This window comes from Dendrobium catenatum, unplaced genomic scaffold (assembly GCF_001605985.2).
Source record: "Dendrobium catenatum unplaced genomic scaffold, ASM160598v2 fragScaff_scaffold_840, whole genome shotgun sequence".
NCBI classification, from domain to species: Eukaryota; Viridiplantae; Streptophyta; class Magnoliopsida; order Asparagales; family Orchidaceae; genus Dendrobium; species Dendrobium catenatum.
Genome location: NW_021319302.1, coordinates 326341 through 341721, shown reverse-complemented (window position 1 = coordinate 341721; position 15381 = coordinate 326341). Strand labels below are relative to the sequence as shown.

At 39.8% G+C, this 15381-nt stretch overlaps 2 protein-coding genes and 1 non-coding gene across 3 annotated transcripts; 1 reads left to right on the top strand and 2 right to left on the bottom strand.

Annotated features, from left to right (window-relative positions):
* Positions 1-365: 365 nt before the first annotated feature.
* On the bottom strand, positions 366-437 carry TRNAC-GCA. The gene has a single exon. It is a non-coding gene; the product is annotated as a tRNA-Cys (tRNA).
* A 4511-nt stretch (positions 438-4948) lies between these two features.
* Positions 4949-5912, top strand: LOC110092949. The gene has a single exon (XM_020817666.2). It carries the CDS (start codon positions 5108-5110, stop codon positions 5552-5554), a length of 447 nt encoding a protein of 148 aa, XP_020673325.1. The 5' UTR covers positions 4949-5107; the 3' UTR covers positions 5555-5912.
* A 5296-nt stretch (positions 5913-11208) lies between these two features.
* Positions 11209-14714, bottom strand: LOC110092937 (glucan endo-1,3-beta-glucosidase 5). The gene is made up of 3 exons (XM_020817647.2): positions 12951-14714; positions 12040-12771; positions 11209-11940 (listed from the first exon to the last, which is right to left on the bottom strand). Exons 1-3 carry the CDS (start codon positions 13301-13303, stop codon positions 11535-11537), a joined length of 1491 nt encoding a protein of 496 aa, XP_020673306.1. The 5' UTR covers positions 13304-14714; the 3' UTR covers positions 11209-11534.
* Between the last annotated feature and the right edge of the window lie 667 nt (positions 14715-15381).

The following is a 15381-nucleotide window of genomic DNA, read 5'->3' as shown; positions in this document are numbered from 1 at the left end:
ATTTTTAAAATAATAAAAAAATTATTTTTAAAATAATAAAAAATTATTTTTAAAATAATAAAAAAATTATTCTAAATAAAATATTATTTTTACCTGCCAAATTAATAAAAATTTTGATATTGTCCCATCCCATGAAAATGGCGAAAGCAGTCGTTGCCTCTTTTATCCTTTAAAATATAAACTTACAGAACAAGCTGTCAAGCAGAGTAAGCATTTTATCGTGATATTTTTTTAGCGGCCGTTTCTGCAGTTGAAAATCTCGTCGTTAGTACAAAGCATTAAAAAACATTATATCGTGATATTTTAGCGGCAGTTTTGTAGCCGAAAATATCGTCGTTGAAAACGAGAAGAACAAATAAAGCTCAAGGGCCCAACCGGGTTCGAACCGGTGACCTATTGATCTGCAGTCAATTGCTCTACCACTGAGCTATGGACCCGCTTGTTAATTTTTAGATGAACAGTTTCTATATAATAAGTTAATTAGCCTAAAATTAATGTCTTTCCGCTTTCTCCATTTCATTTTTCTTACAAAATGTGATAATTATTATCCATTATTAGTGCTGCAAGCGAACCAAACGTTCCACGAGCTACTCGTTGTTCGGTTCGATTAAAGCTCGTTTGAGATCATTTAATTAACTAAACAAACAAACTTGAATAATATTTTAAATACTCGATTCTTAAATAAACAAACTTGAACACTAATGTGTTCGGCTCATTATGTTCGCGAACAACATCATTTGAAGTTCGTGAACAAGCTCGACATTAAGCTCGATAAGAAGCTAGATAAAAGCCCGATTCGTGTTCGATTTTGAACTCTAGAATAAGCTCGATGAAAATAATTAATATTTGACTATAGAATTAATAAATATAAATAATCATTACCTTTGTTATATAGACAATTGCTTTTATTATAAATGTGTTTGTTCATTGATATGTTCATGAACATGTTTGTTTGATAGTTAAAAAAATTAGTTAAATATGTTCGCGAACAAGCTCGATAAACACTAAACGAACGAACATGAACTGAACATGAATCGAACATGAACACTCCTTAATTTAAATGAACCAAACATGAACACAAATGTTAAAGCTCGAACAAACATGAACCAAACATGAACAAGCTGATATTAAATGAACACAAACATGAACACTCACATACTCGGTTCGGCTCGATTCATTTGCAGCCCTATCCATTATTCTATTTCTCATTCAAACTCGAATAATATGTCAAGAAATGTGTTCATAATTTTTCATTTTACAACTGTTGCGTCCTGGAGTATTTGCGGTAGTAGAAAAATAAATAGTTTAACGTCTTAGCATTGTACGAAGATCTAGCACACCATCAGATAGGAGAGAGTGTGTAACATTCATAATAGACGTTATAGTTTTTACATGGAAAACCCCTAAAAATGAGGAAAAACTATGGGGTCTGACCCAGTTTGAATGAATCCACTAGTATTTGCAGTCGATTACAAATGAAGCCCTTCCTTGGGAGAAGGCCTTAGCTTGATGATACAAATGTACATCATATAGAGTGCATTACATGGTGGGAGTTATAATATAGACATGTTTGATTGGTCGGCACGACCATAGTCGATAGGATGGAGACCAGAAAGATCATTGTCTGGTGATGGAGGTTGGAAGGACCGTAGTCGGTAGGAGACCAGGGTCAGAAAGATCGTTGTCAAGTGATGGAGGTCGGATGGACCATAGTAGGTGACGGAGGTCAGAAAGACCGTAGTCGGCAGGAGACCAGGGTTAGAAATATTGTTGCCAGGTCATGTAGGTCGGCAGTATTCTAGGAGAACTCTGGGCATCAAGTGGTGGCCTGGTGGAGCTCAAGGCCGCAAGTAGTGATCCGGCGGAAGTCTGGGCCTCAGGTGATGTTCTGGTGGAGTACATGGCCTCAAGTGGTGGTCCAGCAGAAGTCCGGGCCTCAGATGATGTTCTGGTGGAGCACAGGGCCTCAAGTGATGGCTCGGCGGAAGTTCGAGCCTTAGGTGGTGGCCTGGTGAAGCACAGGGCCTCAAGTGGTGGTCCGGTGGAAGTCTAGGCCTCAGGTGGTGGTCCGGCGGAGTTCTGGCCTCAAGTGGTGGCTTGGTGGAGCATAGGGCCTTAAGCAGTGGTCTGGTGGAAGTCCAGGCCTTTGGTCATAGTCCAGTAGAAGTCTGAATGTCAGGTGGTGCCCTGGTAGAACTTGGGGCCTCAAGTGGTGGCCCAACATAAGTTCAAGCCTCAGGTGATGGCTTGGTGGAGCACAGTACCTCAAGTAGTGGTCCGATGGAGCAACTACATTAGGCGGTGGTCCGGCGGAGGTGATGGCCTCAAGTGGTGGTCCGGCGGTGGTCCAGCAGAGGTGAGGGCCTCAAGTGGTGGTCCGGCGGTGGTCCAGCAGAGGTGAAGGCCTCAAGTGGTGGTCCAGCGGAGCAACGGCGTCAAGCGGTGGTCTGGCGGAGGTGAGGACTTCAAGTGGTGGTCCGACGGAGCAACGGCGTCAGACGATGGTACGACGGAGCAAAGGCGTCAGGCGATGGTCCGGCGGAGCAACGGAGTCTGGCGGTGGTCTGGTGGAGGTAAGGGCCTCATGTGGTGGTCCGGGGAAGCAACGGCATCAGGCGGTGGTTCGGCGAAGGCGAGGGCCTTAGGTGGTGGTCCGGCGAAGCTCCAGCGGTGGTCCGGCGAAACTCCAGCGAAGGTTGAGGAGGAGCTTCTTCCTTCTCTTCCTTCTCTTCCTTCTCTTCTCTTCTTGCTTGGATCATTTTTCAAGAGAAATGAGGGGTCTATTTATAGGATTTTGGAGTGGCATGACCCGTAAATAGGTGAGAGATCAAGGGTAAATGGGGAGTGGTTGGATTGACGGCCGATATTGAATCCTTTGATCATGGACCATTCGTGAAGCATTTGGAGGCCTTAATGATTTTGAAATTTAGTGATCTTAAGCTCGTTGGATTCGTCTCGTCGAGCTGCTCGATTTGACTATAAGCTCGTCATATTTGGAAACCATTTGGTAACTTAAATTGTGGTTTGAACATTCCAACAGTGCTTCGGGTCCTTGATTTGGATCCATTTGGGCTAGGATTGGGTTGAATTTGGTGTCGCTGGGTTCGTATTTCCGAGACGCTCAGTTCGATTGTAATTTACTGAAATCGGAGTTGAGATGGTTTCTGAATTAATTTTTGAAGTTTCCAACTTGATTTTGCATCGAGATTCGTGCCCAATCAAGATAATTTTTTTGATGACGTATCAACAACATTTATAATTTTTTTACTACAATAAAATCTTAATGCGCAGAATTTTAGCTAATTTTGTTCAGTTCATATCTTCATGTTAAATAATAAAATTTCATATGCAAAAAATTTTCTATTCAACTCTTCATTATAGATATAGAGCAAATGTTACTTACAACAATCATAATATTTTTGTAACAAAAATAAGGGATGAAAAGTCATGAAACAACCCCTCCCTCTCTCTCTCTCTCTCTCTCTCTCTCTCTCTCCTCTAGGCTAGGGGGTTGTTGAATGATGAGAACATATATACATTCAGTGACTAGTGTGACGGCGCTACAAACCATAACGCTGCATGATGAAATCAGGGTTATTGTAGAACAGAGCGTCGCTGCACTAGCCAGTGCAATATATTTTCAAACAAATTCATTTTATGAAATTTTGAATTATTACGATGGGAGAGGCTACACCTAGAAAATATAATAAATAGTACATTAACAAATAATAATAAATAGTATATTATTTTACTATTACGAACATGTCAATAGGCCTCTACAGCTTTGCTATCGTTGCTTTGTAAACGAGAACGCAGCCTGCCCTTTTATAGCCGGAAGTTCAACAATTTCCGTCATCAATGATCAGCTCCCAACCACTCATATTCAGCTACCAGCATAAATTTCACCATCGTTTCAACTACTTTCGCGGATAAATCGGATCTTGCCCCCGCTAAAAAACAAAATCCTCTCAGTTTTCGGGTCACTGCAAGCGGGATGGATGAATTCCCTAAGAAATACGCCAAGCCAAAATGCGCAATCTACATAATGCGCTTTTTCGAAAAGCGCATTCTATATAATGCGCTATTTCGTACAGCGCTTAATGAAAAGCGCATTCTTTGAATGCGCTTAACTGTACGGCGTATTGGCTGCTTATCAAATTTTCTCTTCGCGCTCCTACTGCTAAATTCCACACGAAAAATGCTCCTTCTGAAAATTTGGCCTATATACATTCAGTAACTAGTGTGACGGCACTACAAACCATAACGCTGCATGATGAAATCAGGGTTATTGTAGAGCAGAGCGTCGCTGCACTAGCCAGTAGCCAGTGCAACATATTTTCAAATAAATTCATTTTATATGAAATTTTGAATTATTACAATGGGAGAGGCTACACCTAGAAAATATAATAAATAGTACATTAAACAAATAATAATAAATAGTATATTATTTTACTATTATGAACATGTCAATAGGCCTGCGCCGTTCCACTCGAGGAGAAATTATTATGTGCGGAATTCAAATGTATTTGAAGACGAATCTGAACATGCCACATCATCGGAGCCTAATCCATCTGGTGATGCGGCATATCCAATTTCGCCTCTAAATACATTCGAATTCGGCACTATTAAATAATTTCTCCCACACGAGAGCGATAGCACGGGATCCGCGGCGCAACTCCGTCGCCCGTTACCAATTCCTGACGTGAGACCCCTCTACACAAAATTCTTTCCAACAAACCACATGCCACTCATTCCAGCTGTAGCCGCTCATGTAGCCCAATCCCCTCTTCTTCCTAGCCTTCCTGGCTGGCTTCCACGTAGCCATTCGAGATCCGCTGTACCGCGGTACAAGCTAAGCTGCACCGTCGGACGATTCTGACGCCACGTGGGCGGATGATGTTGAGCCAAGCACAGTAGGATGCAGGAACCCTTTCATAAGGTCTTGAAGTTATCTTCTCCCTTTATTCGCGAATGAAAGCACAGCGCGCCGCCAGAGTCGCTCTTTCGCCGGAAGGAGATCAAGCTTCATTCGCTGGCTGAGGGAAACCAGAAAGAGATGGAAAGGTGGCTATTTTCTCATAAAATGACTGTATGATTTTCCTTTCCGATGTCGCGCACGGAAGCACCAGTTACGAATCTGGCGAGAAGGCAGCCTTTGATCTTAAAGGAGCCGGCGAGGCCGAGTAAACGTGTAGCAGAGGTCGCCGGCGGCACCACGGCTGAGTGCGCGGCGGTGGTCTGTTGCTGTCCGTGTGGCCTCGTGAACCTCCTCGTTCTCACCATCGTGAAGCTTCCGGCATGTCTTTGCCGCCGTGCGCTGCGGAAGAGGAAGAAGCGCCGCGCCGCTCGGAAAAAGAAGGCGGAATCCGAAGCCTCCGGCGCTGATATCACCTCCGCCTCGCCTGCAGCGGTGGTACATGGGATTCCATTGCCCGCGAAGGGGATTCTGTTGCCCTCGAAGTCGCCTGCGGCGGAGGTCTCAGAGCTGGAGAAGGAGATGTGGCCCCACTTGTTCGGCAATGGCTTCTGGCGCAGTCCATCACAGAGAGAGTAAAGTTCAAGTTTATCCCATTGACCGATCGACTCCGCCATTAATGGGAGAAGAAGGAAAGGAGATAAAGCGGATGGTTTTTTTCAAATTCTAATCTTTTCTCGATGAAGAAACTTACTATTCTCTTCGTGAAGGGATCATAAATCTGAGTTGTTGAGCCAAAATTTCCATTTTTATTGGGCTTAAGTTATGGGGTTGTCGATTATAGGAGAAGAGGATCGCATCTGCGTGTTCTTGGATTGATGGAATGGAATGAACTTTGTTGATTTCATGCATGTAGATTGACTTAGTAGTATTTATTTTTGTATAATATGATGTACTTTCTCATTGAACGAGAATAGGGCTGTTGTCCTTATGAGCTTTTCCACTGTGTCCTGCTTTGATGGGATGTGGTGGGTCCTCCTCTGCGTCATGGCTGGTCAGTTGTCACACATTTGGAATAATATTAGAGGTTTATTTATACTCACAAAATAATATTAAAGGTTTGCTTCATAAAAAAACAAAGTAAAATCGACAATTTATCATTATTATTTTATGTTATTCATTGGATTTAAAACTCTTCTGTGATGAGTGATCTCCCCTTAGTGGAGATACTTCGGATAATGGTTTGCATGGATTAGGGGTGTCAATATTGTGCATGACTAAAAAATTTGACTTGAATTCGTACGAAAATTTCGAGTTTGGGTCAATCTAAATCCGAACCGGGTCAGGTTCGGGTTAGAGATTTCAACCTGTTTGTAATCGTGTTAGGGTTGACCCGGAAACAACCCGGTTTGACTCGGGTTCTCGTCATTCACGTCTGCGTCCATCCCTCGCGTCATCCGTTATGTCCGAATTTCGAGTCTGTCGTGATGTCGTGTCTGCGGTTTGCCGTCCGCGTCAAGCCGATCAAGGCTTAAGCCCATAGGCATTCCAGAATGTTTCCCGCGCAAGGATCCGCTGTCAATGATCGTGGCCTTCCCACGCCCGCAAACGGAGTCACCGCGTCAAGCTAGCTATCTTCGCGCGCAAAGGTCCGCCAGCAGTTGTGTCCGCCGCTGGTCCGTTCGCCAGCTATCTTCTCACGCTTCTTTAGCCAAATCGCACAAATCTGTGTCGGGTTGGGTTGACCCAAACCCAAGGTGGGTTGGGTTTGGGTCCCAAAAATTGACTCGTTTGCAAAAACGGATTGGGTTTGGGTTGACCCGATTAGTGTCAGGTCAGTTTCGGATTCGACCCGAATCCGACCCGTGACCCAAAATTGACACCCCTAGCATGGATGAATTAAATAGTATAGCTTATTTATTTATTTTTTTGAATGAGTTAAGGGTAGGCTGTTAAAATATGGTGATGGTTGGATTCAGGTTCAATTCAGAACTGATCAGGCACTAATTGACCCCACCCGTTTTCATAAATGGGTCAAATATTTCAACCCAGATCTGACTCGTGCGACCCGAACTTGCCCGCGTGGATTACCGGGTTGACCAAAACCGACCCATTTTTATGTTCTCATTTAGCCGCTGAATAGTACTGGTAGCTGCACGGTAACACCTACATCGGTACCTCAGCCACTCGACAACGTGGCTGCGACAGCAACTGGACTTGACACTACACAAGACTCAACGCGGGCATACTCGACGTGACACACAACTCGATGAGAGTGCGGCAGACGTGGGCAAACTCGACAGCGCTGACATATGCGAGACTCGACCCGGTCACTTGACGTGTTCAGGTTCAATTTGTGCGGGCAAATGACACGGTCATGTTCAATATGTTGGGTCATTCCAGGTAATTCCCGGGTTTTCGGGTCGCCCCAAGCATGACCCGGTTTTTGAACCGGGTCGATTTGTTGAACTCGAACTCAGCCAGTTTCACAAAAAGGTTGACACTAACCCGAATTTTTTGGGTCGGGTACGAGTCAGGTTTTCGGGTCATATCAAATATTAACACCTCTAGGTAATGGTGTTTCATTAAATGATTGACTTGAATTTATGAACTTAATAACCACCTCTTTACTTCTTGGATCTTGAATCATTTCATAATTAAATAATTCTTGGCTAGATACATTTAAATTATCAATAGAATAGTTGTGAAGTATTTGATCAAATTCTAATAGAAAAGTGCTATTTGGATGGAGAAAAAGTTTATGTTCTACATATGGCTGCAAATGAATTGAACGTTCAATAAGTTATTCGTAGTTCGACTCGATCATAGCTCGTTGGTGATTGTTTGATTAAGTAGTTAAGCAAGTTTGAATATTTTTCTATTGTTATGAAGCTCGATAAGAAACTCTTAAATATGCTCGTGGTAAAACTCAATTAATGTTTGATATAAATATCAGTTTATCTCACTATAGAAGTGATGAATAATCTCACAATTGCAATCTCTATGTCATTTTATTGTGACAATATGGGTGCTAAGATTCAATTCGATATTGCTTTCACTTTAATTGAAATAAAATATTACTCTCTTTATTCCCTTGTGGTATTCACACATTTATGTTTGTTTCCAATCAAAATATGCTTGTTTATGTTTGTTTCCAAGGCTCATTAAGAAGCTCATTCATTAATATTATCATTTATGAGCTCGAGAAGATACCGGTCCATGCCATTTAAAGATATGAGAGAGCTTGATAAGCTACTCATTTAAGGCTCGTTTGTCAATAGCTCGGCTTGTTCGTTAATAGCTTGATAAGGTTTGTTTATTAGTAGCTAAATAAGGCTTGTTCATTACTAGCTCGATATGGCTCGTTTATTAATTGCTTGATAATGCTCGTTTATTAATTTATAAATGAACCGTTCGTTTAGAGCTCGATAAGCAGAAAACAAACCGAATGCAAATCAATCATGAACATGTATCATTTTGAATGAACAAAAGTTGAAAACAAACTAAAAAGCTTAAATCGAGCTCGAACCGAGCTTGAACAAGCTCTTAACAAAAAAACTCTAACATGAGCAAATTAGAGTGGAGTGGGACATATTATGTAATCTTATATTACATTCTTTTCAATTATTTAGAACAAAAATGCCAATAGTAAGAAGAAAAACATGTTTATAAGAGGAATGATATATATATGTTATTATAAAAATAATCTATAACTTATAAAATATTAATCTCAAGAACAAAAATGTTTCCCCTGCTATGTTACATTTAACAAAGCAAATTGGATTGAAAATGTATTTTTCATAGATTTTTTTTTATAATTTTTTCTTAAAATTTCTTAGGATTGAAAATGCCTAAAATTAGGTTGAGAAATTTCTTAAAATTAAAAAGAGTAACAAGCTTATAAATAAAATTAGAGCTAATAAGCATAGGATTAATGTTACCATTAGCAAATTAATTAAAATAAAAAATTAAATTTCTTTGACAAGTATAGCACTAATTATTAATGAAACCATAAGAAGTTAAATAGTATAAGGACAAGCCCAAGTTGCGGATGATACCACAGAAATGGAAAGAAGCTAAGCGCATCTGAGCTGGTGCTTGGCAAATACTGCGCAAGCACAGCATCGCTGGGACCCACTCATAAATAACTGGTTGAAGCACGCTCATGTCTGACGTGGCAGCATCCTGCTCTTTGACTGCCACTAAAAATTTATGCAAATATTTGCATCTTATTTTAAAAATATTATATGTAGCTATTTTTAATTTATGTATAAAATATTAAAGAAGAAGAGAGAGGCACTCATAATTGTTTTGATGAAAAATTAAATTAAGTAGATAATTATTTTTTTTCAAAGAAAATTATCATTTTAAAATATTTATTTATAATAGGAGAAATTAAGACATTTTTTGATAATTTTTTATCACGATTGTTTTTAAATTGTTAGGAGTGAAAAGAATCTCTAATTTCAGATTAATAATTATAAATTTATTTTTATGTTTAAAAATTATTAGTGCCTTTATTTTTTATTTAGTTTTTTATATTAAAATTTAAAATTTAGATGTAATATCTTCAAATTTAATATATTATTTTAAAACAATTATAAATATTATGAATTAATCAGAATAATTGGTACTTTTCTAAAGATTTCTAGTGATCGACATGAAGCTTAACATAATATTCGAATTGAAAACTTTCGTAATTAAATACAGGATTATTAGAATTCAATTTTTAACAAATTTATAGTCAAATTGAACTTATTAATGAGATGAACGAATTGACACTATAAGTAATCCAATCTGACTCCTAATAAGTTTAAATCAAGCACATGAAATATAATTTAAAATTAATAAATATTATTGAGGGATCAAAAGATCTCCAATTTTGATGTGCTTGTAGTCATTGAGTGACTTAATGAGTTGAATCTAATGAGTCTAAGAACTCTTAATTATAACATTGTTAAGACGTTTAAATATTTGATAAATAATTTATGGCTAAGAGGATCAATACGGACTTTACAATGGAGTGTTTTGGATTATGGTCAAATTTTTCAGAATGTTCATATCAAAAAGCCTATAAATAGGACTCTATTCTATACATAATGGAAGGTTCAAGTACCTAAAGAACTCTCTTGCATTTCTCGTTTATTACTGTCAACGAACACCACTAGAAATTACCACCGCCATCATCAGGCTTTTGTCAACATTTAACCCTGCAGAGGGTTTTAATTGTCCTCCTATAGATGTCTAACTTTTGCAAACCCAATGAGAAAAATCAGACGGTTGTTTTCAATTATAAATAATCCTATTTAATTCAAGAGTGAAGAAGGGATGGTTCTTATATCTTTTAATCTATATTGAATTTTATAGCTACACCGGGCCCAATGAATTTTTCCCCTTTTTGTATTTTTCACTTAAAAAGTTTTTGATCTTGTATGTTTTTATGTGTGTGCGTTAGATTTTTATCAAAAGCAAAGATACTAAACACAAATCTTATCAAACATGACTAAAGCTTCAGATATCACTACACATGATTAAGGGTTTTAAGGCTTTACTTTCTGAACCTACAGATAACTTCCATCAACTCGGCGCCACATTGTGAATCAAGCCAAGTGGTCCAGTGAAATGTTAACTCGAATCGTGTAATATTTTATATTAAAAATCTTTTTTCTTTTTTCCTTTTGTTGAGTGTTATAATATAAATACATTTACATTGAATGATTAGATCAAAATCCAAACCCTAAATAAGATTTTTTGATTGGCTTGTTTTGAATTGTTTGTAAATTTCTATATATTTTAATTTTGCTTGGAAAATATCAAATAGAAGTTGCTTACAAATTTCATAAAGGTAGAAGTTATGTTTTGGAAATTCAACACAAGATTGTATTAATTAATATTTAGTTTTAAAACTTACAAAACTAAACCTTTTTTTTTTTAAATAAAGATTAACGTTACAATTTCTAGTTTAAAAAAAAAATCATCTAGCTATGAGCAATGATGTGAACTCAAATAAAAATAAAGGGATATTTACATGCGTAGCATCTAAATTATAAGGATTTACATATTTAACATATGAAAACAATTATTTATATCATGAAGCATTTCATTGACTCCATTAGCAGATATCTCTAGACATGCCAATTAACTCATAGATGCCCTTGCCTGCAATATTTTTATTCACATTGTTTTAATCTGATTGTTTTAGCTGTTATGTAAATAAAAAAATTATAAGTATTAATATGCAAATATTAATATATTAGTTGAATAGTTGATATATATAGGTAATTGCTAAAATAAATAAATAAATAAATTCAATTATGTGTGAAAGTTTTTAGTGCAAGTTTACACCAACGAATCCCTATCCAAAGTGTCTCCATCCCAATCACCTTCCTCTCCTCTCTACGGCCAATTATTACGTCTGGGTACTGGACGTCTGGACATTCAATCCATATACGTCACGTCACCCAAATACATCGGGGCCGATGTATTTTGATGACTTGACGCACCTGAATTGATGTCCAGGACACCGGACTTAATAATTTGCCCCTCTCTACACCCCAAAAAATAACAAACAAGTAACCAACCGTCCTGTACAGGAACAGAGCAGCTTAAAACCCATTATTTACGAACTACTCCACATCACAAGGGTCACGGCCGCTGCCGCCGCAACCCCTGCAGCCACACCCCGAACTCCGACCGCCGAAGCATCCGCGCTGGAATTGACGGACTTGTCGTGTCGGCCAACGTCGATCATGATCTCGAATCTGCACGTCGCCAGTGATGGATCCGATCGCGTGATCACAGAAAGGTTTCCAAATGCACAGGCCCCCTTCTGTTGATCCGCCGTCTGATAAAACTGGTTGAAGGCATACGAGACGTTGCCACGAGCGTCAAGGTCCCCACAAGAAGATCCTCTTCCGAGGCTCGTGCAATCCGCGTACCCGCACGCGTACTCCACGCTTCCTCCAAGCTGCGGATCCGTCAAGCTCGCCTCCGGCGCCATCACGCACCACTGCGGCTCCATGTACCTTTCACAATACTTCTTCATTTAGCTCATTCATCTATTACAGTAGATGAGTACGAGGATTATATAATGCTTTGTTTATATAGTATAGAAGTAAGAGTACCTGACTCCCTTAGCGGGAACGAGGCTTCTCCCATCGGCCAGCACGAGCGGGTACTTGACGGAACCGTCGTAGTAAAACACCCCCCAATGCCTCTCAAAGTTCCCCGGCTGGACGCTCTTGGCGTCCTCATCAATAAGCGCGAACACATAGATATCCGGCGGCGTGGGCCGCTTCGGCGTTCCCATGCGCTTCGCGATGCGGTCGAAGAGCCCCTGGTTGAACCGCCTCGCGTTGTCGACATTAGCATTAGGATCGCCGTCGGTCGGCCACCCAATCTCCCCTATTATGACGGAAATGTCGGAGAAGCCATTTCGTTCCAACGCCCAAATCAGGGTATCGTAATTAGCATCGAAGACGTTGGTATAAGTGATGGGGCCGTCGACGAGGGGGTTAGCGGCGCCGTTGAAGAAGGCGTAGTCGACGGGGAAGTGGGGATCGGCGTAGAGGCTGAGGAAGGGGTAGATGTTGATTGTGAGAGGGGAGCCGTTGTCGCGGAGGAAACCGACGATGGAGAGCATTAGGTCGTGAATGTCGGGGCGGAAGTCGCCGCTGGAGGGGAGGCCGTTGGAGGATTGGTAGACGTCGGCGTTGAGTGGGATTGTGACCTTGACTTGGCGGCCGAGGCCGGCTTTGATTAGGGCGGCCTGGATGTTCTGCAGGGCGAGGAAGGTGGTCTGCTGGAACATGCCCATGTAGGTCTTCAGGAACGGCTCGTTGCCTACTGCCACGTACCTGTATAGGGTTCCAACTTTAAATAATTGCTTCAAAATGTTTCTTTTTGCAAAATTTTCCCATAAATATAATATTTTTTTCATTAATAATCATAAAGATGAGTACTTTTTATATTTTAAAATTATTAAACATCTGCAAAATGGATGGATTGAGTGGTACACTGTAAAATTGCATGGCACCTGATATCGACGCCATTTTTGGAGATATAAGTCGACACATTATGCAGCACCCATTGCTCCGCCGCGCGAACGCTGGCGGCGAGCGGCGCGAGCATCTCGTTAGGGATCCCGACCATGACCTGGATATTAGAGCGGCCGAGGGCCTGAAGCGCAAAGGGATCAGCTTCAAAGAGCTTCACCTTATCGAATCCATTGTCTTTAAGCAGTTGCACCACGATGTTGGCGGGAAGCGGATGAGTCGACCGCGTCCCCCAATTGCTGCACAAAGCCTCTCCTTCCCTCGATTGAAATGTGACAGAGGAAAGCAGCAGGAGCAGCATCGCGCAGGCGGCTGTACCTCGTCTTTTTGCCATTTCTGTCGGTGAATTAGAAGAAATGGTGGATTTGGGTGGGTTAAAAATTGGGGGAAGGTGTTTGAGGCGGGAAGGGATGGCATTGGTGGGGAGGGAGGATAAAGAATTGGATTCGTTGAGAGAAAACCCATGGAGACGAAGATGAAAAAGAGGCTGCTTTTTGGGTAGGAGGTGGAAGAATGGGATAAACTTTCAATGAGGTTTCTTTGACGGGAAAGGGAAACGGGTTGCAGATTCCAGATGTCAAAAGGTGGTAAGAAAACTAAAATTTTTTTTGTGTTCTGTTGGAGTAAAAAGGAATTGAGAAATGTCACCCAATTTTCAGCTTCATGTGTGATGATTTTGGGTGGTTATGACACCTCACATTGATATGTTGGTTTGTAACTTTGACAATCAATCAAAAAGTATTGACTTTAAAATTTAGATATCTCAATTTTTTTTAAGAGATTATTATTATTATTATTATTATTGTGTCGTAGAACATTCACGATAGTAGAGAGGCAGTTTAACATTCTAGTTTTATACGAAGATCTAGCACACAGATAAAAAGAGTGGGGTACAAAAGTGATAAGTGACAACATAATTTTTATGTAGAAAACTCTGAAAAGGGAGAAAAATCATGGGATATGACCCAGTTGAAATGAACCAACTATTGTTTATTGTTGATTACAAATGATGTCCTTTCTTGGTGAAAATGTTGGCCTAATGTAGGAAATAGATAGTATACTTCATGGTGGGAGTTGAAAGAATCTAACTACTGATATGAGAGTTGTTTTTAAGAGAGAGTTAATATGTGCATTTGTTTGGTAGGGCAGTAGTTTGACGACGGAGGTCAAAGGGATTGTAGTCGGTTGGCAGATAACGGTGGTCAGAAGGACCGACCGTAGTCGACGGGAGATGGAGGTCAAAGGAATCGTAGTCTACGAACGACGATGATCGGAGGGAACGTAGTCGGCGGGCAATAGTGGTCAGAGGGACTATAATCGGTGGGTAACGAAGGTCAGAGTGATCGTAGTCGGCTGGTGACGGAGGTCAAAGCGATCATAGTCGGTAGGCAATCGAGGTCGGAGGGATTGTAGTTTACGGACGACAGTGGTTGGAGAGATCATACTCGATGGGTGACAGTGGTTGGAGGGATCATACTCGAAGGGTGACTGTGGTCGGAGGGATCTTTGTCGGTGGGCTGCTTGATTCGACTGTAAGCATGCTATATTTGGATATCATTTGATCATCCAATTTATATTTCGAGCCATCTAAATGTGCTTCAAACTCTTAATTTGGACCAGTTTGGGCTCATATTATACTGATTTTGATGTCAATGAGTTTATCTCTTTTAGATGTTCAGTTTGACTATAAGTTTATTAAAATTAGAGTTCAGATAGTCCCACATTTAATTTGGAAGTTTCTAGTTTGGATATGCCTCAAGATTCATTCGGAATCAAGGTGATTTTTGATGACTTATCAATTATTATTATTAGGATAATAAAAAGTTTAATCAACTATTATTATTATTATTATTATTATTATTATCAACAACAATATGATTTAATCTTAAAGATAAGTATAACTACCTAAAAACATGATTGAAATCAAGAAACAAAACCTTCTCATTTTTAATTTTTATAAAACACTTAGTTTAGCTTAAGGATGAGATTAATAATTTTAATACCAAAATTTATTTTTCATACTCACTAGATCACAAGAGGATATAATCATCTTTAGATACTATAAGTAGCAAAATGAATAAAATGCATAAAAGAGATACAAATCAGATTTATAGTAGTTCGATTTACTAGCCTACATCCACACCCCAAGTCATTTACTCTAGAATTCCATTAAACTCATTTTGCTCCACATATGGCGGAGAAGCCTTTGTCCTTCGCAAGGTATTCGAAAATCCCTTGCACCTCTTTTCTCCCATGAAAAGTATAAATATCCTAGCCCATCTATTAATTTGCATAATACAAGAAGCTCTTTCTTGAGATCAATAGATCTTTTACAATCAGGTTATAAAAAAAATTTCAAATCAAAACTTTAGACTCTCAAATAAGAGGATCAAGGATATAATTTGAGCAAAG